The 24,258-nt window shown below is 42.1% G+C and overlaps 1 protein-coding gene across 1 annotated transcript; it reads left to right on the forward strand.

The window, feature by feature from the left end:
* The first annotated feature begins 690 nt into the window (after window positions 1–690).
* LOC121626687 (low affinity immunoglobulin gamma Fc region receptor II-a-like) lies at window positions 691–7,200 on the forward strand. Its single transcript, XM_041965335.1, has 6 exons — window positions 691–790; window positions 1,967–2,218; window positions 2,765–3,013; window positions 3,165–3,275; window positions 5,102–5,173; window positions 6,837–7,200. Exons 1-6 carry the CDS (start codon window positions 760–762, stop codon window positions 6,887–6,889), a joined length of 768 nt encoding a protein of 255 aa, XP_041821269.1. The 5' UTR covers window positions 691–759; the 3' UTR covers window positions 6,890–7,200.
* Window positions 7,201–24,258: the final 17,058 nt, after the last annotated feature.

The raw sequence follows: 24,258 nt of genomic DNA on the forward strand, positions 1-24,258 counted from the left end.
ACATGGCGTACTCCGTGGAAGACGACCTGCTCTCTCTGTAGATATAAATATACTAATATATATAATAAATTCGTAATTACAGGTGATTACACACTAACAAAAAACATATTATATTCCATTTCTGCTAATAAATCCCCCTAAATCTTACACACTGCTCCTTTAACTAGATGACCCTTGCACATATCATGGTCCTGCAAAATCTGAAGCTTAAAATGTTCAGAAGTCAGTGGTTGTGAGTCGAAATCTCTAGAAAATCTGTGCAATGCGTCTTCGTATCAGGGGCGTGTCCAGGAGGCTGGCCTGAGGTGGCACAGGCCACACCTGATTGGCCATCCTTCTATCCTAAACTAGCATTGGCTATCTGCTTGGTCAGAAGTGAGACCTTTGTTTGAACTGATGAGTAAACCAGACCTTCTTCTATAAAATATTTTAATACGTTTTTGCAAGCCAACACAAAAACAGGTGAATTAAACGATTTTAAAGGTCCAGGGTGGTGGTAATTCACCGTAGCACATTTTCTGTATGAAACAATATTCAAAAGCAAATGAAAAATTCTTAAACGCTTCCTATTTTCATGATAACACACTTAAGGCCACCAGGTTGAAGAAAGTAAAATGTTTGACTTTTGTGGTTTTAAAACGCTGACACACATCCTGCCTAGATGTGGTCTGCATGACAACACAGCACAAAGTCAGCTCAGGGGTGTGATCCAGCCCCTCAGGTTGGTTCACTCCGTCCGTCGACCGATAGCCAAGCAGCATGGAGATCGCAGCGCTGTGCGCCATCGTCGGTGAGTGCCATACGTGTGTTCATGTGAAGGCAATTTTAACAATATGTGATTTGTGTGTCTTATGTGCGTTAGCATGTTTAATGTTAGCATCGATTTTCCCCTTGAAGACTTCTACTGCATGTACTTTGTGTTCTGAATGTTCTGAGAAGTTGCTGGATGAAAGACCAAAGCCTGCTCTGTCATGTATGTTTTCAACTCATTTATGAATGTAAGAGGAAACATGTTGCTGTATTTCACAGACTTTTACTGTAGAATAGAATTTAAAAATAGTAATTTTACAGTAAATGACTCAGGAAACTTGCTAAATAACACCTGTACATGCTGCTATAGCGATTTTTAATTCCCACTAGATTTTGTAGAAATTATCTGATGCAAACCACATAATTCACATTATCACTACAAAGCAATAGCAGTTGGTTACATTTTTACATCTATACTGAGTTTATAATTACCAAGTTTCCACCATTTCTTCTATGTCCAAATGTTTTTGTATGTGATGACGTTGTTGTTTCATGCGGAAAAAAATTCCCATCAACTATGTTGAAATGGTAATTAAGTCTTGAAATGACAAACTGGCACAAATACTAGTTAATAACAGTTGTTTTACCATGAAGAGAAGCCCTGTGACAAAAAAGACAATAAAACTTAACCCGGCTAACAAAAAAGATCGGCTCCAGTTCGTTACCAAATATTCCCTGCATGTTGTTTGCAAGAAGGAGATGCAGCCTTATCTGTAAAACTGGTCATGTTTTTCACACCGGCACCAGCTAGCTTGATTTGTGCAGCAGCTAAAGTTGTGAAGACGCAGATAATATCTACACTGGGTTTTTGGTTGCATTCAGGTCACAGGAGGTCGTACAGTGCCCGTTTGACGTTATTAATGGATAATAAACTCAACAAAGTACGTTCACAGCTTCTCATAAACCCCAACAATGGATGCAAGCATTCACAAACCATAGTTCTGCACAGAAGCTGCAGAGAAGTTTGAGCAGCTTTACTCATTTATTGATTAAATTACTTCCGTAGCGAAACAAGGAAATGACAAAATGCAACAAAGGCGACGCGCTGCACGTTGGTTTCCTTGATTGTTCGCCTCTGCACACGCTCGCTTGCTCGCTTTGTGAACACATTTACGATGAGAATCTCAGCTTGTCATCTTCTTTCTGTTTCTTGCAGCCTCTGTGAGGGTCATTCCCAGCAGCACCCAGTTCTTTCAGTATGAGTCTCTCACACTGAGCTGTGGGGACTCCTCTGAATGGAAAGTTAAGAGGAGCACATCCACACAAAGCAACAAAGAGTGTTCCGTGTGGGGGAGAAGAAACGAGTCCCTGTGTTTCATTGATGACCTTTACCCACAAGATACAGGAGTGTACTGGTGTGAGTCTGGAGCTGGAGAGTGCATCAACGCCATCAACATCACTGTGACCAGTGGGTTTAACCATCTGCCGCCATTACATGTGAAAGAGCGCCCCAGTAGGAGGAAAAACACGAGTAACAGTAATGCTAGCAGCTCTGTGAGGCCGTGCATGTGCTGCTTTGAGCTAAATGCTAAAGTCTGCATGCAAACAAGCATAATGCTAGCATGCAAATGTTTGGTAGGAAGAATGTTTGCAATGTTCTTCATCTTAGAAGTTAGCAAGCTAACATTTGTAATTAGCAATAAGCAAAAGGCACAGTTGAAACCGATGGAGTGTCAATGACGCTTGGCTATTGGTCGACCAACAGACCGACTGCCATCTCTGCAGTCATGATGCTAGCAAAAACAAAGGAGTTTGGGTAACTGTAGTTAATCCATACAAAAGTATAAAAAGGACAATTTGCTGTTTTATATGGGATCATGTGCCGGACTAGTTCTTGGATTAAGCTAGGTCCCGGCTCCATCATGTGATCTAGGCTGGCCTTTTTGCAGGAGTGCAGCTTTAAGGCTTCTTCTGCTTTGAACTAGTTTCTGATATTTCTGCTGGTCTCGCTCAGCCGGCTCAGTGATCCTGGAGAGTCCTGTACTTCCTGTGCCGGAGGGAGAAGCTGTGACTCTGCGCTGCAGAAGCAAGACAAACTTGACCTCCAGTCTCACGTCTGAATTTTATAAAGATGGCCTCCCCATCGGCAGCAGCTCCACAGGAAACATGACCATCCTCAGTGTTTCCAAGTCTGATGAAGGTCTCTACAAGTGTAACATCTCTGGAGCTGGGCAATCAAAAAACAGCTGGCTGGCTGTGAGAGGTGAGATGAGCTTCAGCCATGTTGCTATTGTCATCTTTAAATATAAGGGTGCTTTTTGCCTAGCTTAGCACAAAGCCTGGCAACCATATAGACAATGGTGTTGGTTTGCATTGAGGTCAAACTGTGGTTTTTCTCATCTGTTGTTTTGAAGCTGGGCATCCTGAGTCTTTTCACTCATCTCTTGCACACATTCTACTTCCTGTGGTGGGTGTCTGCGTCTTGCTGGCCTTGGTTTCTCTGTGCCTCTGGAGGATCTACAAAGGTCAGCCTGTTTTCGTGTAAACAACATGGCATTTTCAGCATTACCTGCACCAAGGGAATAAAATCACATAAAACACCTATTTAAAGCAAATTATAGTTCCTTTTAAACTATAACACACAAGATAATAGAAATATTTTATAGGATAAGTCGACCGATATTCAGTTTCTTTTTCAAATCCTTGCAAATATCAAAACCAACAATGAATTTTTCAGGTGGTCATGTATCTGAAGACTGTAGCCTATATATATATATATATATATATATATATATATATATATATATATATATATATATATATATATATATATATATCTCCACAAACACATACATACAAAACACACAAACACACCACACGTTTGCGCCATCTGACATATTCGTTCGTTACTCAATCACTCAGACCCACATACGCCGTCATGTGGCTGTAAACGCTCAATAGAGGACCAAATGTGTATTAGTCACAGCTGAAAATAGTCCCCCCACCAATGCACAATGTACTCCTTGGCTAAAAACCACAGTGTCCAGCTGTTTTAGGAAATTACTGAGCCACACATCAGAGTAATTAGCGAACTAGCTCTTCACAATGCACAAAAGTAACATATCTATTACGCGTACAAAGCAGCATGGACAGAGATAAAGAGAAATGATGTAAATAACTGAATCTTTCATGTCTTTTATTAGAACTTCATTACGCCTTTTAAATTCCTGAACGAGTTGTGTTAAACACACTTCAAACAAAAGGTGAAAGCTCAGAGTGTCACCACCTGCGTAGTCCTGACATAATAAGATAATAAGATCCATTCAGTCTCTCTTTTCATGTTTAGTAAAGCGACTAAAGGCTTTGTGTTTCACTGACATCAGTGGGAGGTGGAATCATGTACATCTGGTTTCTGGTGTCCCTCAAGCAGATGTGGTGATTGAATCACCATGAAGAAGTCATCAACCGACTTCTTCATGGGAACGGACATGAAACACACCCTCATTCCTCTTGGTTCCTGACACCATTATATTTGAAGGGACGCCCACAGCTTCAGATTCTGTTTCCATTAGATTCTGCAGGTCTGTTATTGAATACCTGTGAGTAAATACAGATTGAACATGAATATTTCCCACAGGATGTTAACTTACATAACAAATTTACCGTTTTAATGTACGCGAACATACTGACTTTAACCCAGACTCCAAGTGGTTTAGGTGCCGAAAACTAACCACACAACAACCATGTGACATTAACCACATGTTTATCATCGTCACGTGACTGTGACGATGAACGACAAGGGTCACATGACTTCACATCCAAAACTTATAAAATGCAGACAGCGCAAAATGCCACGCAAAAAGCTTAAAACGGGTAGATGTGACACGTGAAACGTCAACGTGAGATCACAGTGAAATCACGGGTTTGGTTGACAACATCAGCGCATTGGAAATGGAAAATTGGAGTGAAGTCAATGAGCGCTGGGCCATTTAATTTAGCCAAAAATGTCGGCAGAATAAAAAAAATGGAACACTACTTGGTCTTTTATAATTTATATCACTGCTTATATATCACCTCACTGCTTAAGTATCAAAAGAAGTGAAAGAGTAGTGAGTCACAAATATGGAGTTAAAGGTGTTTTTCAGACTGGAACATGATTCGTTTTTGTAACTCTTAGGTTTTGATTTCACAAATTTCTGGTGAACTTACTCATAGATGATCAAGCACAGAAACAAAATCTGATAGTTTGCGTCACTTTCCTTCAGCGTTTCATTGCAGTTTGCCTAAAAGCCTTTTTGCTCGCATGTATAAACCCAGCTGGTGTTTAACAGTGAGGCTTCTTGTTCTGCAGGTAAAAGCAGCTCGGATTTGTCTTACACTGATGTCATCATCACACAGGAAGTGCCGCCGAAGAGGGACAGAGGTAACACGCACAGAAACACGAACATCGATAAAGACCGCTGCCGAAAAATAATTAGCAATATATATATAATATAATATATAACAAATGTAAGAAAAGTATGTATCCAGACAGAAATGGACTAATATTTTGAACTACAGATGAAATAGCTGCAGATACGTCTAAAGTTTCCGAAACTACACCAACGCTTCTTCTCATAAACATGTGAAGTTAACCTTCAGGGTGTGTGTGATCAGCCAACACCAAACATTGAGTAATCAGTCATTCTCCTTCCACCCCGCTAGGCCTTGTGCAATGCTTCTGTTGTGGGCCAGAAAAACATCAATATGGGTCATCTGTGCAAGTCGGTTATTATGACCCATATTGATGTTTTGCAAGGAGGAAGTCAGGTGATGTAGTATAAAAAGGAAGATGGTGCACATGCTGAGGCGGTGGGGTGGAATAGGGGAATATGTCATTTTTGGGGTCATTGGCCATCAACCTATTCAGTTGTTTAGCTATGAGGATGTGTTGGTCCAGAAAAAGTAGCATAATGACACAATAAAAATGAAAGAAAAAGCAGGGAATCTAAGGCTGCTTTCACTATTATCCTCCTTTAGGGGCTCTGTTACTTCCTGTTACATTAAGTCCACAACCAATGTTATTTCTTTTGATGTTCATTTTCATGGAATTGAATAATATGTCATTTAGCTTTGGTAATAATGTAGCAATAATATAGTTCATGCCAGTAGATCTGGACTGATTTGACAGAGAGACAGTTTGGAGGTTATTTATAAGATAAGATAAAGACTTTATTGGTCCCGTGCCACAAAATTTACTTGTTACAATAGCAAGAATGAACAGGAGAGGTAGAAAAAGAATAAATACACAATAAGATAAAAGATACAACATTTAAAAATAATATTGATAAGAATTATAATATATGTATGTACATACACACACTGTATGTGTATACATGTATATATACACATATATATACATATATACATTACTATTATTATTTTAATTTTAAATGTTGTATCTTTTATCTTATTGTGTGTTTGTTCTTTTTCTACCTCTCCTTTTTATTCTCTATATATGTACAAAGACATACATTTTATACACACACACACACACACACACACATATAATTCAAATTAATATAAAAAATATTGCCTTGTAAAGTTTCACAGTGGAAAATTTTGATTTGCATACAAGTAAGATATGAATAATATTATCAAATGCAGTGTCTTTATACTATTGCACAGTAAAAATGTACAATACAGTAAAAAGATATGGCTCAGGAAAATATGTAATATTACACGAGATGATATGCACAGATGAAATGGATAGCTTTATAATACATAAGACAAGATAAGATAAAACTTTGTTTATCCCCAGTCGGAAATTTGGGCATTACAGCAGCATGTGAAAGCAGTGGGGAGAAAAATTAGCAGCAGAGGTAGAGAACATTTGAAAAATAAAATAAAATACAAAATAAAAAGTAGACATAAATATGTACATATTATACAAGCAAAATTGAATTTGACCATATAAAAGAAAAATAAAATATGTAGAAAAAATATGCATATAAAAAATTTGTAAAAATGCAGTAGTATATGCTGTGTTTCCATCACTTACAGTACTGTAGCTTGTTGTTGACAACTTGCATGTGTGTCTTCCTCAGAAATGGATGACGTAGCAACCTTTTACTCGACAATCAAACCAGGAGCCACCTGAGAGGAAACAACACAGCCAGTGTTTACATCGATTTTCTACGTCATTTTCTGTATTAAAATGTCTCATTGTCAAATAAACAGCTTCCTTGTTTGCTTGGCTGCTTAGATCCCTTTAGCTAATGTAACAGTCGCTACTCTTCATCAGTATTTTGAACAACGCTTCAATAACAGGAACTACATCAATACACACATCCTGTAACCTTCACATCAAGCAACACCAGCTCAAAGTCTGGCTAACACTTAGCTCTAGAACAATTTCATCCTCTGTAATTGAGAAAAAAAGCTCTCATCTACTAAATAACCATTAAATGATCAAACACTCACCTGAGCATTTTCTGAACCTCAACATTGTTTGTCTCACCTGTGCACACTTTGTTTCATTCTTTTCTAACTCGCACTGCCGAACAAAAACCAACGGGGAAAAACATGCACACAGACAAAGATTTACATAAATAACCTCAGACACATTTAAACTGAGCTGAAGACGGAGCGTAAATAACATGTAGATGTGAAACACCATACAGGGAGTTTTTCTGCTCGTGTGGGTGAATAGTTTCAAAGTCAACAGATTTTTAAGTCCTGTTGTTACACACACAGTACCTGTTTTTGTAGTCTCTGCTATTAATAGCCTCTTTGAACAGACACTTCTTCATACCTTTGCTATTGTTAGCATTTTCCCACTTCAGGTCACACCTGAATTTGCATCATCTACCTGGTCAACACACAATCACTGTGTCAGCTGCATTTACATCGCTGCATCTCAACGAGCAGTTAGTTCAGTTAGGATAACAGTTACAGTATTGAAATGCTAATTTACAGCAGGTAGATTTAAAGGACCAATGTGTTGGATTTATGGCCAGGTTGCATCGTCTCATCCTCCCTTTCCAAACGTGTAGGAGAAACTACGGTGGCAGCAAAAGTCCTACGAACATGAAAGACGCTCTCTAGAGCCAGTGGACGGGTTGTTCTTTTTTTAATGGCCAACACCGTGGAAGAGGGCCAACTCCCTCTATAGATATAAAGAGCTCTTTGTGAGGTAACGAAAACACAACCAACTCTCAATTTCAGGTGATTATAAACCAATGAAAACATATTATTTATCCCTAAATATTACAAACTAGATCAGCTGCTAATTAGCTTAGCATAATGACTGGAAGCAGATGGAAACAACAAGCTTGGCCAAAATCCACCTGCAAACACTTCTAAAGCTATAAAGTCAAAGACAACAACTTCTGTTTTGTCTGGGTTTAAGTAGTGGACTGTAATTTCAGTCTGGGACCTCCCCTGAAAATGGTAGTTATCATTTCTACAAATGGTTTTTCAACTAGCCATTTCCCCTGTGCCCAGTCTTTATGCTAAGCTAAGCTTCATACTTGGCGTACAGACACGGAAGTGGCATCAAACTTCTCATAACTGTCAGCAGAAAAGCAAATCGACACATTTCTTTCCTTGATGAAATCAATGCTTGAGTGACAACGACTGCAGAAATTCAAAACTCTGATTCATCTTCCAGTTCCAGACAGACGAGTGTCGGCAGGGAAATCCCAGCAAATATACAAGTTCTCACCTGTAGTTTTTTGTGACATTCCGGCATCAACTTAAAGGAAATAGTGGCATCCCATTATTTTTCATTTCCTTCGGGTATGTTGGACTTTTTGAAAGGAAAGTTAGTTCAGTTTCCTCCAACACACTCTGTGCACGTGTCACTTTAAAATGCGGTCTGTCTACATGTGTCAGCCATGAGATTACCTCGCCTCCAAGTGTATGCTGGGATCGCCTCCAGCTCTCTCCTGACGCTCAACAAGATTCCAAGCTGGTAGAAAATAGAGAGCGACGTTTTCTGTATCAAAACATTTTATCTTTTTAATTTAAAGGTATAATCTGTGATCAAAATATAAACCAAATAGTGGCCCCACTGCATACAGAACAGGAACCTGATATCACACTAAAACTGACAGACAGCAGCAGACTCTGGTTAGAGGAACTGTATAACCCCAATTCCCAGTGATGCCTTCAGGTGTAACAACAAATTATTGGATTTTTCACCACTGCAAACCTGTCATCATCAAACTGGAGAGTGTTACACCACCTAGTGGACATTTTAATCTACTTCACTTTGATTATATATGAAAGCATCTATTCAACTCTGGTCAGTATACATAGACATACAGTATATATGTCTGTGAGCAAAACATTTTTCATCATAATTTAGAAAAAATAATACAGTAGGGTACATAAGGGTTGGGCCCATCTTATGGGTGATGAATTGATTAATGGGGCCAGAAGAAAGAAAAAATGTTGATTAGTTGTATTGAATTTGGATTCATTTTTTAAGACTTTTCTTATGTGAAATATTGGAGAGTTTGACATCTTTGGGTTTCAGAAAGATTTAAATGATTTAAGGGGTCAAAAGCCGGGAAGAACTAGATTAGTCTTAAATAATGTGTTGCTTTTTATATATTTTTTTCCATTAATTTCAAATGTGAATATGTAAACTAACTATGATTTTATGTCGTGTGTATATATGTTTAACTTATTATGTCAGATAAATGTAGTGGAGTAAATCATGATCATAATCTGCACAGCAAATAAATAAATATTGTAGGAGGTTCAGTTAGAAATTAAATGAAATGAATCCTTCACAGGTACATTGACAAATGAAAAATCTTGTTTTTTTTTCAATAAAATGTGTTTGAACAGTAGCAGGCAAAACATAGTATTGCTTTAACAGTTTATTATGAGTGACTGAAGAAATTAACATATCTAAAGACCAAAAGAGACAAATTAACAAAGGCAGGAAGTGCATAGAAGTGCACTGTTACAGTAGGTAAGAGTGACAGCTGATTTTCACTCTTTCACAGAGTCCATTCAAAATACTGAACATAAGGCAGAGAAATGATTAACATTTGGAAACATAAACAAGATAAATTGCTATGAAGTTATAGCTCAGTGTAAAGCCATGAAAAAAGATTTAAAACACTGTGATGTGACAGTTTTTGGGCACAAAGTCACACTTTCACTCTGCGCACAACACTTTATATTGGCAGTGAGGTCTATTTTGAAGTGCAACAGAATCTGAGCTGTGTGTTTTCTTGATGCATACATTAATTTCATAAAAATAGATGTTTGCAACTGAGAGAGTTAGTGCCATTTTTGCTTGATTGAGGTGCAATGCCAAGTGTAAGCAAGTTCAGCACAAAACAGCTGCTAGTTGTTATTCTGGTATTGGTTTAACGATTGGTAGTAGGCAAGGACATTCTGGTAATGGTGAAAAATGAACATTTGTGCAAGAGGAGGACACAGGATGGAGGAATTTGAATGAGGAAAAGGGGAGTATGTCATCGCCGGAGGGTTTAAGGTTGGAGAAGCAGCAGAAGGTATAATTCACCCTGAAAAAAAAAACACATTTGGCATGCTTCACGAATCTTCAGTGCATCTTAAAAGACATGCTTATTAGAACGTTTCATTATAAAACAATGGAATGGTTTGACTCATATCTGTCGAATAAGGAATAGTGTGTCATGGTAAATGGTGTAAAATCCCCCCTTTTGCTGTCCCACAAGGATTGATCCTTGGACCGTTGCTATGTTCACTGTACATGAATGATTTGCCTAATATATGTACTGATTTTAATGTACAAATGTATGCAGATGACGTGGTCATTTTTACTCATGGAAATGATGCAAGGCTTACACATGCGCTGCACAACATACAATATCGGCTGAAAGACACCTGCCTGCTGTTAAACACAAAAAAACAGTGTGTATGATGTTCAGCAAACGCCCGACTGACATTAAAAGGTCTAATGTGTTTCTTGACGGGGAGGAATTAGAGCCGGTCCCCCACTTCACATACCTCGGAGTCGTCTTGGACTCAAACCTGACTTTCAAGAAACACATTAAAAAAGTCCCTGAGGTTCTAAACGTCTGTTTCTGTATCATAACCTACAAAAAACTGAGCATCTTAACACCAAAAACTGTGATATTGTGATATTTCGCCCCTCCTTCTTTTCATGCCCACACTCACATCCGTGACCCATTAAAAATGGTTCCACGATCAGTTGAGAACCTCTGGTTTAACTTTGAAAAGGCAGATCTAACTTCCCCTCCTTCTTTTCTCCTTTCCTTCCTTCCTTCCTTCCTCCCTCCTTGACCCAAAGACAGCACAAGGGTTAATACAGTGGAACAAGCTGAAATACAAATGACATCTTTAAAACAGGAGAAAAAGAAGAACATAGACAGATAGCCACATGAACAACTGTGGTCTTTTTTTTCTTTTAGTACCCTCTTTGAAAGGACAACTCTTGGGTAGAACATGTGCACTCAAGCTATACGTTTATTTCGCAGAGACAGGATTTTTGGGAGCAGCTTCAGGACATCAAGCTCTAGCGGAAGCTTTTGAAACACTGAAGGAGTGTACTTCATTTCTGGTGGCTAACTCAAGTTCATGGCATAAATGATGCCCATCAGCAGGAGACAGGCCTTTGCAACACTTCCACAGTTGTCAAGTACCTCAGTCCCCTCAATGACAATCGACACTTCAGCGTTGGATGCACCTTCATCTTCTTCACATGTGAGGAAGACACAGATCGTCAGGACTTGCTCGGCCTGGTCCTCTTGAGCTGCCTCTCTGCTGACACCCTGTAAAATGTATGTGAATCCATGTTCAGATGTATAGTGTGGCTTAATTTCTTATTTAAGTTATAGACTAGTGTCAAAAATATCAATATTTCAACACCTATCGATCCTAAACATTTTAAATAATTTCACTAAGTTTAGGAAAGTTAGAAATTGTCTTTGAATCTTACAATCATACCTATATGTTCTGTGATGAGGGTAAACCTCCTATAACTTATGAAGTGCAAACAACGACACATTTATTTTTACCTGAACAGCCAGGTGGCTTTGCTTGTGACACTGTGTCAGCTGCACAAAGTTGTTGCTTTGGGGAGGATAAAAACAGACGAAATAATACATTAAACTACAGAATCATGTAAACACAATAAACTGCATCACTGTCAAACCAATGCACTTTTGAACAATATGCTGTAAAAATATGTTGAAAATATCCACAGTGTTTCCCATTAATTAACTAGTGTTGTTTTTGTTTTTTTTTAAACAGCGCCTCACCGTCTCTCATCCCCGTCAGTCAGCCCCTCCACCTGCCGTCTCCACCCACAAACACGGGTGTCCCTGCACGGACAAGAAGAGCTCGGCCGCTAATAAACGCGCAGATTGTTCAGTGTGGCCTGCGGTCGAGCTCGCGGTCTGACTCTGGAAACACGCCGGACCCTCCAGGTTGTCTGGAACACCACAGACACCAGGCGGGAGAGCCTGACACGGAAACCGTCCGCGACAGCCCCGATAGAAACGGACTCGGCGCGCCGACGGCAAAGTTGTACTCACTGTCCGCGTTGTATCAATAAATAAATAAAGCCACCGTGAACTTTACATTAAAGAAACCACTCGGCTGTCCTTGGTGTTTCTAAGTTCATTGCCATGACGACGAAACCTTTGAATATTACGTGAAAATACATAATCAAACTTACTCTTCCCATACAGTTCGTTTATTACATGGATGGCATATATAGGATTTACTTAATAAATAATTAACCTAAAAAATATTACTATACACGTCATTTTTTCAGTGCACACACACGCACACACGTACACTAACATCAAAGCAACACAATACACTGCAGCTCCCATAACCCTGTTCTGTTATTCCCTGTGAAATTCACTTAACTGGCCTGTGTGTATTCACTGTTCTTACTGTTGTTGTGGTCTTCCTTACGTTGTTCTCTTAGTGTCTGTCAGTGTTTTGTCTTTTGGACTGAATAAAGTTATTCAAAAAAAAAAAAAAAGAGAAAAAAGGGAAGAGAGAAAAAAAGGGAAAAAAAAGTGTGACTCTGAGATCAAAGCCAATAAAGGTTGCCTTGAAGATCAAAGCCAATAAAGGTTGCCTTGATGATCAAAGCCAATACAATATGCATGATTATCCATCTCTGCCTGTCAAATGAGTGTACACCAGTCAATTAACAGAAGAACAGAAGAGAAGAACATTGTATCGTATCGCATGGATCCACTACAGACACAAATGTCCAAGAACAACGATAGTCCACAACAGACAACTACAGTCCACAGCAGACAACTACAGTCCACAACAGGCAGTACAATGACCCAAAGAAACAGCCCAACCAATAGGGGTCAGCTTGATCCTCAGGATCAATTTGACTCCGATCAGCTTGCAAACCACTCACTGAGTGGTAATAGTGATATGATTCCCCCTGGGAAGGAAACAAATGAATGGAATGATTCCAGAGATGCCACAGACAACCTGTGCTGCGACAGTCCTGAACTGAGCGAAACAGCTTGGCAGGAGTTCGGAGAGGAGCTGGCCCAGGCAGAACAGAGATGGAACCAGAGAGGCAAGGAAATCTTGGCTCTCAAGGAGGAGAACGACTGTCTTGCTCTCCAGCTCAAAGAGGCCACGGACAACCTGTCCAGCAACAGAGCTGAACTTCTCCAGAGCGACAAAGCGTGGCAGACCAAATATAACGATCTGCAGCAGGAGTTCAGAGAGGAGCTGGCCCAGAAAGAACAGAGCTGGGAGAAGAACCTCGACCAGAGAGGCAAGGAAATCTTGGCTCTCAAGGAGGAGAACGACTGTCTTGCTCTCCAGCTCAAAGAGGCCACGGACAACCTGTCCAGCAGCAGAGCTGAACTTCTCCAGAGCGACAAAGCTTGGAAGACCAAATATAACGATCTGCAGCAGGAGTTCAGAGAGGAGCTGGCCCAGAAAGAACAGAGCTGGGAGAAGAACCTCGACCAGAGAGGCAAGGAAATCTTGGCTCTCAAGGAGGAGAACGACTGTCTTGCTCTCCAGCTCAAAGAGGCCATGGACAACCTGTCCAGCAACAGAGCTGAACTTCCCCAGAGCGACAAAGCTTGGAAGACCAAATATAACAATCTGCAGCAGCAGTTCGGAAAGGTGCTGGCCCAGAAAGAACAGAGCTGTGAGAAAAAAGTCAAGCAGCGGGAAGAAGAAAAGAAGCAACTAAAGGAGTTTTTTCTGAAAGCCGACAGGCTAATCCAGGGCAACAAAGCTTGTAAGACCAAATGTAAGGAGCTGGCCGAAAAACAACAAGGCTGGGAAATGAGATTAAAACAGATGGAGGATGAGAAGAAGGCTCTGCAAGACCTCTGCCAGAAGCAGGAGAAGAAGAAGGGTCACTTCAGCTTCCTCAACTTCTTCAAAAAGGGACAGAAAAGGGAGGAGAACACCAAAAGTGAAGGAGACAAGAAGCAGGAGAAGAAGAAGAAGAAGGCTTCCATGAGCTGGTGGCAGAGGAAGACAAGGCGTGACCCTGAGACCAGGGTGGAGGAGGTTCCTTGTTGTTCGACTCAGGTCAGACCAGAGCAGCCCCGTGCTCCTGGGCCTTTCTGCTTTCTCCGAAAGAGGTTATCAAAGAAAACCTAACCCCGGTCCCTCACCCCTTTCCCTCCCTTCCAACTCCTACCCTCGAACAAACAGGTGTGTGGGTTTACTCCTGGTGCTCAGGTTTCCTCCCACAATAATAAAAAAAAACAGTACATTTACTCAAGTGTTGTAGCAAGTTTGAAGTAGTTGTACTTTACTTACAAAAAACACCTGTTTGGAACATTCCACAGGTAAACAGGTTGATTGGGGGAAAAATCAATATGTGGTTGTGTTACCCTCAGATCTATCTGGTGACCCCTCGAAGGGGCCCAACCCCTAAGTTGGGCACCAGTGGACTAAACTTGCTAACTGCATAAAGGAGTTCAAATTGCAGTAAAATGCTGCTTCAACAATCTAATGATGTACCATTGAATCACATATCAGTCGGAGGAGACATTTTACTGCAGAATGAGTACTTTACTACTGCTACTTTGAAGTTAATTTAAACACAAGATACTTGTGCTCAAAAAGAGGATTCATTCTCAGTGAAGAACCTTGGAGCTCTAATCTGCCTCTATACCTGCCAAAGAGCAGTGATTCCTAACACGTCTCTGGGGGTCATCAGGTGGAAACCTCCCTTCAACAGTGTTGCGCCTACTTAGTCCCACTACACCTCCAGGAGGTTAGGCAGTGAACTCCGGCGTCCCAGAGTCACCCCCCCTAGTGCCAGTTCACACTGCTCCTACACAATCCAAACAGCACCGCCACGTTCAACTGACCCAGAGATGCTCCAGGTAGTGGCCAGTACCGATGCTACCATTTAACTATTGCTAATGCTACTGCTAACCGCTAGGAAGAACAGAAGAAGACAATACAGTTCCGATGCTACCATTTAGCTAATGTTACGTGCTAACCGCTACCTGCTAAGAGGAACAGAAGAAGACAATAAAGCTAGATTCACCTATACTGTTAATGTTAATTGCTAGCTACCAATACTAACTGCTAAGATACTATCATACTCTCACCGCTTTAGCTATTGTTAGCTGCTACAATGCTACCACAGGCCTAGATGCCACATGTAACTGCCGATTGCCACACTACCATCATCTACCCCTGCCTCTCACCAACTGCACCAAGAAAAAGCGGGGTGGGAATACAAACCCTGGTTCGGGTAGGGGATAGAAAATAAAGAGGTAGAGTCAAAAGATGAAAGTAGGGATTGGATACAGACCCTTGTTCGGGTAGGGGGTGGAAAATTTAGAAGGTGCTGAAGGTGGAGGCCTAAACCACAGACTAGATTTAACAGCCTCTTCTAACATTTCCTTCAAGAAGCAGCAAACCCTACCATTTCCTTCAAAAAGCAAACAGAGCAGGAAAACAAACCCTAACATTTCCTTCAAGAAGCAAACAAAACAGGAAAACAACCAAAAAGATCAAAAAACAAGCCAACTCTGTGTCTTACCACGCAAACTCACCTGAACAGGCCGCATGGTCCCAAAGAGAGACTCTAGCTGGCCACACCCCCACCTTATCTAAACTTCCTGGTTCTCTTCCTATTGGCAGAGCGAGAAGATGGGGCGGGGAAAGCAGAGCAGAGGAGAGGTGTCTTGTTCAGACTTTAACCTCTTCTCTTGCCGGGTTAGGCATGCATGTCCTCTGCCTGCCCCCCCCCCCCCCCCCCCCCCCCCCCGTCCCTATTTCACCCCCCAACTACTATTATTTCTCCTGATCCATATCCACTGACTTGACCTAGCAGCCTCATCTGACATCTCCCTCACTGTCTTTCTTAAATTTTGCCCATGCACTCCCAGCTCCCTCAACAGTGAAACAGCTGACCCTGCAACAAAACCTCTACACCCCACTTCAACCGGACAGACCCTGGTCTTCCATCCCCTCTGCTCAGATTCTGTCTTTAAATCTGCATACATAGTCTTCTTCCTTTCATAAGCTGCCTCCACTGAATTTTCCCAAGGGACTGTTAACTCAATAAAATACACAGTCTTTTTACTCATGGACCATAAGACAATGTCTGGCCTCAGATTACTATAAACTATTTCCTGGGGCACAACTAGCTTTCCTCCCAAGTCGACCTGCATTTGCCAATCATCAGCCCCTACCAGGAAGCCACCTACCTGCTTTCTCCCTGACTTAGCAGCTCTATTTTTCTCCCCCTCTCGAACAAACTGCACATCTAACCTCTCCTTTCTAGAACTTCCAGAATTCACCTGCTTCCTTCTCTCCTCAATGCCTGCGGCTAAGCTTCTCAGCACCTGATTATGCCGCCATGTATACCGGCCTTGTGATAAGCTAATTCTACAACCTGACAAAATGTGCTTTAAACTTGCTGTACCTGAGCAGAGTGGGCACGATTGATCACCCTGTACCCAGAGACTTAGGTTCTGCGGGGTTGGCAACACATCGTATGTCGCCCCTATCAGAAATTTAATACAGCCTTCCTCCATATTCCACAGGTCCCTCCAACTAAGTTTCCTCTTCTCAACACCTTCCCAATTCAACCATTGTCCCTGTTTGGCTTGACCAACTGCTTTTGCCCCTCTTAACAACTCCTCCTGCCTACGCACCTGTTCCACTACAAGCTTTCTTTTCTCCTTTAGACCTGCTTTATTCCACACTGGTTTGCCTGGGCCAAGCCCCAAGCCTCCCCGGCCAAATTGAACATTTCCTACTATTTCTGCATGCCTAAGAGCTGCCTCTGCCTCCTGCACTGCTGCCCTTGGGTTCCATTTCCTCCCCCCAGAAGGATTCGGAACCACATTGCTAACTAACATGTCCTTACTCCCAGATAATAAAAGTTCTGTCCTAACCTTAGTGCATTTAAACTCCTCTGTTAGACTGGATACTGGCAGCTGAAGCATTCCTTTCCCATACAAAGCTACATTGCTTAAGCACCTGGGAGCACCCAACCATTTTCTAATATAAGAGCTAACTAGCCTTTCCATTCTCTCTGCTACAGATAATGGGACTTCATATACTGACATTGGCCACATTAACCTAGGATACAAGCCAAACTGCAAGCACCACAACCTCAGTTTTCCTGGGAGCCCTGATTTATCTATTCTCTCCAGCCCTTCTGCAACATCCTTTCTAAATTGCACAACCTGTTCAACATCATTCAGGTCCACATTGTACCACCGTCCTAGACTCTTAACTGATTTCTCCCTAATTGTTGGGATTTCCTCACCATCTATAGCAAACTTTCTATCACTTACTTTCCCTCTGTATATTGAAATACTCCTTGACTTACTAGGCTTAATCTTCATACTAGCCCACTTGAGATTCTGATTGACTTTATCTAACAACCTCCTTGTACATGGCACTGTTGAAGTTAGCAGTGTCATATCATCCATATAAGCCCTAATTGGTGGAAGACGCATTCCATTCTGCCGTCTCTCTCCACCTACGACCCACTTGGAAGCCCTAATAATTACCTCCATAGCCATTGTGAAAGCTAGCGGGGACACTGTACATCCTGCCATAATACCAACCTCCAATCTTTGCCAGCCTGTTGTGAGCTCTGCGATACTTGCACACAGTCTGATGTCTTGGAAATATGCTTTCACCAAGTTAACAACTATCTCCGGCACTTTAAAGTAGTCAAAGGAACTCCAAATAAGGTTATGTGGCACTGACCCAAACGCATTAGCCAGATCTAAAAATACAACATTCAAGTCTCTTTTCTCCCTCTTAGCTGTCTGAATCTGATGCCAAATCATGCTAGTATGCTCTAAGCATCCCGCAAATCCTGGTATCCCTGCTTTTTGCACTGTCGTATCTATCATACCATTCCTTTCTAAGTATTTAGCCAGCCTCTGTGCTACGATACTAAAGAAAATCTTTCCCTCAACATTTAGGAGAGAAATCATCCGAAACTGGCTAAGGTCCGATGACTCCTTCTCCTTAGGGATGAAGACATGCTCTTGGAATACTTTGTTTCTCCCAAACTATTCTCAGGTATCTCCATAGTGTCCTTAAGATGCCAGGTGCACTCTTATAGACACGGTAGGGGACTCCATTAGGCCCTGGGGCCGAAGAAGCCTTTGCACGCCTAACCACCTCCACCACTTCTCTCCACCTAGGTGGGCTCACATCCATCTCCTGCTCCACTTCCCCTAATGGTGGCATGTCAGGTGGAAGACCTATGTTCCTATTCTCCTTTGAATCTGAATACGTCGACTTCAAATACTGTTCAATCTCTGATTTCGTTGCCTTAAGTTGCCCTCCTTTTTCTTGATTAAACAAGCCTTTCACAAAATTAAAGGGGTTCCTAAAAAATGCTGACCTTGCACGTTCCTTCTTCTTTCTCTTCTCCCTAAGATGTTCTGCCCTTCTGAGTACTGCTAACCTGCTTCTCAGTTCCTCCTGCAACACCTTAATTCCCTCCCTTTCTTCTTCTGTCGCCTTCCTCCACTGCTTTCTTAACTGCCTCCTTTCCTTTACTAACTTCTCTATTTCTCTTTGCCGCCTAGACTTGCCGACCTGCACCCTCTCGCCTTTCCTTTTGACAAGCACCCCAAATCTCTCTCGACCATAGGAGTAGATCGCATCTCCAATTTTATCCAATTTCTCCACTACATCTCCTCTAAGCCTGCTTAATATGACTGATAAATCTCTATCAACTGCCTCCCACTCTTTGCTATCATTAGCCCTCGGCCACCTAACTCTAGCTTTCTGCTCCATGCTTCTCTCCTTGGCTGGCCTGTTGCCCTCAACACCAACTGCATCCCCTCTCCGTACCTCCTCCTCTCCAGGGATAGTGTTACTGATATCCTGCGAACTGTGGTTTTCTACCTGTCGCTGGACTTCATCCGACTGATGCTGTCTCCATCACCCTGCACACAGCCCTGACCCACCTGCAGCAGCCCAACACCTACGTCAGGATGCTATTTGTAGACTTTAGCTCAGCTTTTAACACCGTCATCCCAGACAAGCTGGCGCTGAAGCTACACACGGTGGGTCTGCCTGCGTCTCTGTGCCACTGGATCAGAGACTTTCTCACCAACAGGCCTCAGGTGGTGAGAATAGGGAACATCACATCATCCCCTCTGGTCCTCAGCATGGGCACGCCACAGGGTTGTGTGCTCAGCCCAGCCCTCTTCACCCTGTTTACTCACGACTGTGCTGCCATCCACCCCACCAACACAGTCGTGAAGTTTGCGGACGACACTACAGTAGTGGGTCTCATCTCAGATAACAACGAGACCCACTACAGAGAGGAGATACACCAGCTCACCCAGTGGTGTTCAGCCAACAACCTGGTGCTGAACACAGGGAAAACCAAGGAGGTCATTGTGGACTTCAGGAGGTCCAGGAAGACGGATCACGCCCCCCTCCTCATGGACGGAGAAGTGGTGGAGCGTGTGGACAACATCAGGTTCCTGGGCCTCCACATCACATCTGACCTCTCCTGGTCCATGAACACCTCCCGCCTGGTGAAGAAGGCACAACAAAGGCTCTTCTTCCTCAGGAAGCTGAAACGGGCTGGACTCTCCTCTCGGTTGCTCGTTAACTTCTACAGGGACACAATTGAAAGCATCCTCTGCCTCAGTGTGACAGTGTGGTATGGCAGCTGCACGGCACAGGAGAGGAAACAACTGGCACGGGTGGTTAAAACTGCACAGGGCATCGTGGGCTGCCCCCTCCCTGTCCTAGACTCTATATATGAAGGTCGGGTCAGAAAGAGGGCGAGATCCATCGCCACGGACCCCAGCCACCCGGGCCACAGACTGTTTGTACCGCTTCCATCAGGAAAGCGGTACAGGAACATCCGCACCACCACTAACAGACTGAGGGACAGCTTCTTCCCCAGAGCTGTTAGAGCTATCACCCCCAGCAGCCCCTCACTGCAGTGAGAGACTGTGTGAACTGTGAACACTGCACACCGCACTTTACACCTACACCTCTACCTCCACCTGCACCTTCTGTGTACTTGACTTTTATGTACACACATATACTATAATTATATACATTTTAGTATATCAGCACATTTCAGTTTCATTGGCATATTTTATTCTGTCGGTACATTTCACTGTGTATATTTTATATTTTATTCTGCTTGTATATTTTATTCTGTTTGCACATTTCACTTCCATATTTTATTGTTTATTGTTTAGTATATTTTATTGCCTAAGTATATTTTCATTCTGTTATATTTTTAATTGCTTCACGAATATTTTTTTTTATTGCATGTTGGTTTATTTTATTTTATTGTAGTTATCTTAATTTTATTCACTCTTTCTAGTCTTATCTTTCTTACCATCTAACATGGGGGTTGTAACGAAAATTTCATTGACATGTGCAATGACAATAAAGACTCTTGAATCTTGAATCTTGACTGATTCGACTGACTTCTCAAGAAATACTGGTTGATGCGGCCACTCTGCCCTTCCACCGCTAAACACTTCCTCCTTCCCTGATGAGTTCTAAGGCCTCGGATTGATGTTATTTTCTGCCAGCCACATGGGCAAACTTGAAGCTTCTTATCCTCTGCTGCACAACTTTTGCTCTCCTTAGTTGCCTTCCCTGTCACCTGAGTACTGCTACCTCTGGCCCTAAGAGATAGGTCCGTGCCCCCATCCCTCACTGAGTCATGTATCCAAGGCATAGTCATATCCGTTATCCTGTTCGTTACCATGAAATCCACCTGTGAGTCATCTTCCACCCCTGCTCTCGCTGACTCTTGGGGTATTTTCCTTATATTGGTTGTAGCTAAGTCTGGTTGTAGCAAGGTTAAGGCTTGCCACTGCTGCCATGGGTTGCTAGCCCATACCAGCACCTGTGGGGTCTTTTCCCTCCTGTCAGCTGTCTTTCCAAGCAGTCACATGGTCTTTCCCATGTTGTCAGCTGCTCTATTCACAACAGTCACTAGTCAAGCTAGTTGTGAGTTAATTTAAACACAAGATACTTGTGCTCAAAAAGAGGATTCATTCTCAGTGAAGAACCTTGGAGCTCTAATCTGCCTCTATACCTGCCAAAGAGCAGTGATTCCTAACACGTCTCTGGGGGTCATCAGGTGGAAACCTCCCTTCAACAGTGTTGCGCCTACTTAGTCCCACTACACCTCCAGGAGGTTAGGCAGTGAACTCCGGCGTCCCAGAGTCACCCCCCCTAGTGCCAGTTCACACTGCTCCTACACAATCCAAACAGCACCGCCACGTTCAACTGACCCAGAGATGCTCCAGGTAGTGGCCAGTACCGATGCTACCATTTAACTATTGCTAATGCTACTGCTAACCGCTAGGAAGAACAGAAGAAGACAATACAGTTCCGATGCTACCATTTAGCTAATGTTACGTGCTAACCGCTACCTGCTAAGAGGAACAGAAGAAGACAATAAAGCTAGATTCACCTATACTGTTAATGTTAATTGCTAGCTACCAATACTAACTGCTAAGATACTATCATACTCTCACCGCTTTAGCTATTGTTAGCTGCTACAATGCTACCACAGGCCTAGATGCCACATGTAACTGCCGATTGCCACACTACCATCATCTACCCCTGCCTCTCACCAACTGCACCAAGAAAAAGCGGGGTGGGAATACAAACCCTGGTTCGGGTAGGGGATAGAAAATAAAGAGGTAGAGTCAAAAGATGAAAGTAGGGATTGGATACAGACCCTTGTTCGGGTAGGGGGTGGAAAATTTAGAAGGTGCTGAAGGTGGAGGCCTATACCACAGACTAGATTTAACAGCCTCTTCTAACATTTCCTTCAAGAAGCAGCAAACCCTACCATTTCCTTCAAAAAGCAAACAGAGCAGGAAAACAAACCCTAACATTTCCTTCAAGAAGCAAACAAAACAGGAAAACAATGATACCTGAGCAGAGTGGGCAATACATTGTTCTGATGATACTTGTGTGGTTTTATTTAGGTAGAAGGAACCTCTGACTTCTTAAACTGAACCTCTGTCCTTTAAGGCAGGCCTAAAATGGTCTTTGCCAGTCAGAAATAAATGTCAATGAAACCACTGAAGCACTTTAATGCAGCTGTAGAATTATTTAGAACAGGGGTGGGCAAACTTTTTCACTTGTGGGCCACAATGGGTTCTAAAATTTGACAGGGGGGCCGGACCAGGAGCAGATGGAGTGGTAATCCACCTCATAAGAGAAAATAAAATATCATGGGATATGTAGAAAACATGCGCTTTAATTTCAATTGAAAATGAACAAAACATTACAACAAAATATCTGTCCCACAGAACTGAGCTATTTATTGAAATGACTCTTAAAACACTGAAAATTAAATGAATAAAATATTGTTTTTATTAGTTATTATTTTAAAGCACTGAAAGTTCTGTTATCCTTCAGGATATTATCATCATCACTCTCCTCCTGACTGTCTTTATTTTAAGAAAAACGGTAGGAGATGCAGGTCTACTTGTCCTGCTCCTTCTATTCAATCATCCCTAATGCCAAAACTCAACAATGAGCAGCGCAAAGACGGAACAGGGACAACGCGCCAGTATGCGGAGCGCGTTATATTTGATCGTGCACCACACATGTGCATCCCTTAACAGAAATGACTACATGTCACATGTAAGGCTTATTGAACAAATTTAATCTCCCTCTTTAGCCAGCGCATCAAAGTCTGGAGTTAGTTTTGTTTTGTTGTATCATAGTCTTTAAACACCGCCACAGTCTCTTGGCATATCGGGCATACAGCAGTTGATCGGTGTTCAGTAAAAAACATTTAGTTGTCCACTCCTTATTAAAAACCCGACATTCTCTGTACACTTTTCTTTTCTTAGCTCCGCTCATCTTCAGAGAAGGGCTGAGGGTCAAAGAGTAAAGCGCAAACGTGGAGTAATACGCCGCACCTCAACAAAGCTCAATGTATCTAGAGTGCGCTATCTATTGGGAAAAAGCCATAATTGCAGGGAAAATAAAACATTAACAAGGTTTATTAATATAATTTCTTCGAGTTTGGCGGGCCGGATTAAAAAGCTTAAAAAGCTGTCGGATTTAGCTGGCAGTAGCTGATAGCTAGCTAGCATTTACCGGTAACGTTATGCCCATGAATTAAGTTTATTACGCGTAAGATGGCCAAAAGCCATCGCTAGCCCAACTGGGCTACATACAGGGCTAAACAAATATTGCTTAAAGGCAGTCTGGAGTTTTGTTCGTGGCAGTTTGTAAACCAAACATTCAAACTGGGCCCGTCCTCTCGGGCTTGGCTGCGTAGCCTTATGCCCCTTATAACAGCAGTTTTCAAAACCGCAAAGCAAAGGAAATACAGCCCACATGAAGCGCTGAAGCCGTGGGCTGATAACAACGAGAGCCTCCAGTGTTTTGTTGTAAGTTACCGAGCAGGAGAGCCGTTGTGAGCTGGGGAGCGTGTGTTAGCGGCGGATGCTAACTGCTAACCGCAGTTAGCATGGAGTTAGCGCTCCACAACGGCGCTCATACTTGTTACCACTCGAGGCTTTAGTTAGATACCGTCCGTCAGCGGCTCCAGCGCTTCACTCGGACTGCATTTCTTTTTCTTTGCGGTACTGCTGCTGAGAGAGGGAGAGAAAGACTTTTAAGCTATCCTGTCATCCAGCATAAGTAGTTGTAGGTAGATTATTGGATATGTGGCTGTTTTGTTACTTCATATTACCTTATTCTTTGTACATATCAATTTTCATATTTAATTTGATATTTTACCCATATTTTGCATTTACTGTATTATCTGCATTTCTGTATTATGTGATCTTCAGAGAGTAGTAATAGTTTATTTTGTATTCTTTCAGAACCACAAGATCGCTCTCTGTAGCTTCATTCAACCTGAACAGGTAATATCTTGCATCTCCACTGCACATCGCCTTTTTATCCATCTCAAATCACCCTGAATACTAGACCCTCACTCATCTATACATTTTCATAGCAGCAGATTGACAACTGTATTTTTTTTTTTTAGTTCTGTTGATTGAACCAACACAGATCAGTGTATAT

The sequence above is a fragment of the Chelmon rostratus genome, chromosome 23 (genome assembly GCF_017976325.1).
Source record: "Chelmon rostratus isolate fCheRos1 chromosome 23, fCheRos1.pri, whole genome shotgun sequence".
In the NCBI taxonomy this organism is placed as follows: domain Eukaryota; kingdom Metazoa; phylum Chordata; class Actinopteri; order Chaetodontiformes; family Chaetodontidae; genus Chelmon; species Chelmon rostratus.

Bases quoted from the DNA above. Each gene is read 5' to 3' on its own strand.
- LOC121626687 (XM_041965335.1), top strand. From the start codon at position 760: ATGGAGATCGCAGCGCTGTGCGCCATCGTCG. The intron at 791-1,966 runs GTGAGTGCCATA...TGTTTCTTGCAG, and splicing joins AGCGCTGTGCGCCATCGTCG to CCTCTGTGAGGGTCATTCCC. The intron at 2,219-2,764 runs GTGGGTTTAACC...GGTCTCGCTCAG, and splicing joins CATCAACATCACTGTGACCA to CCGGCTCAGTGATCCTGGAG.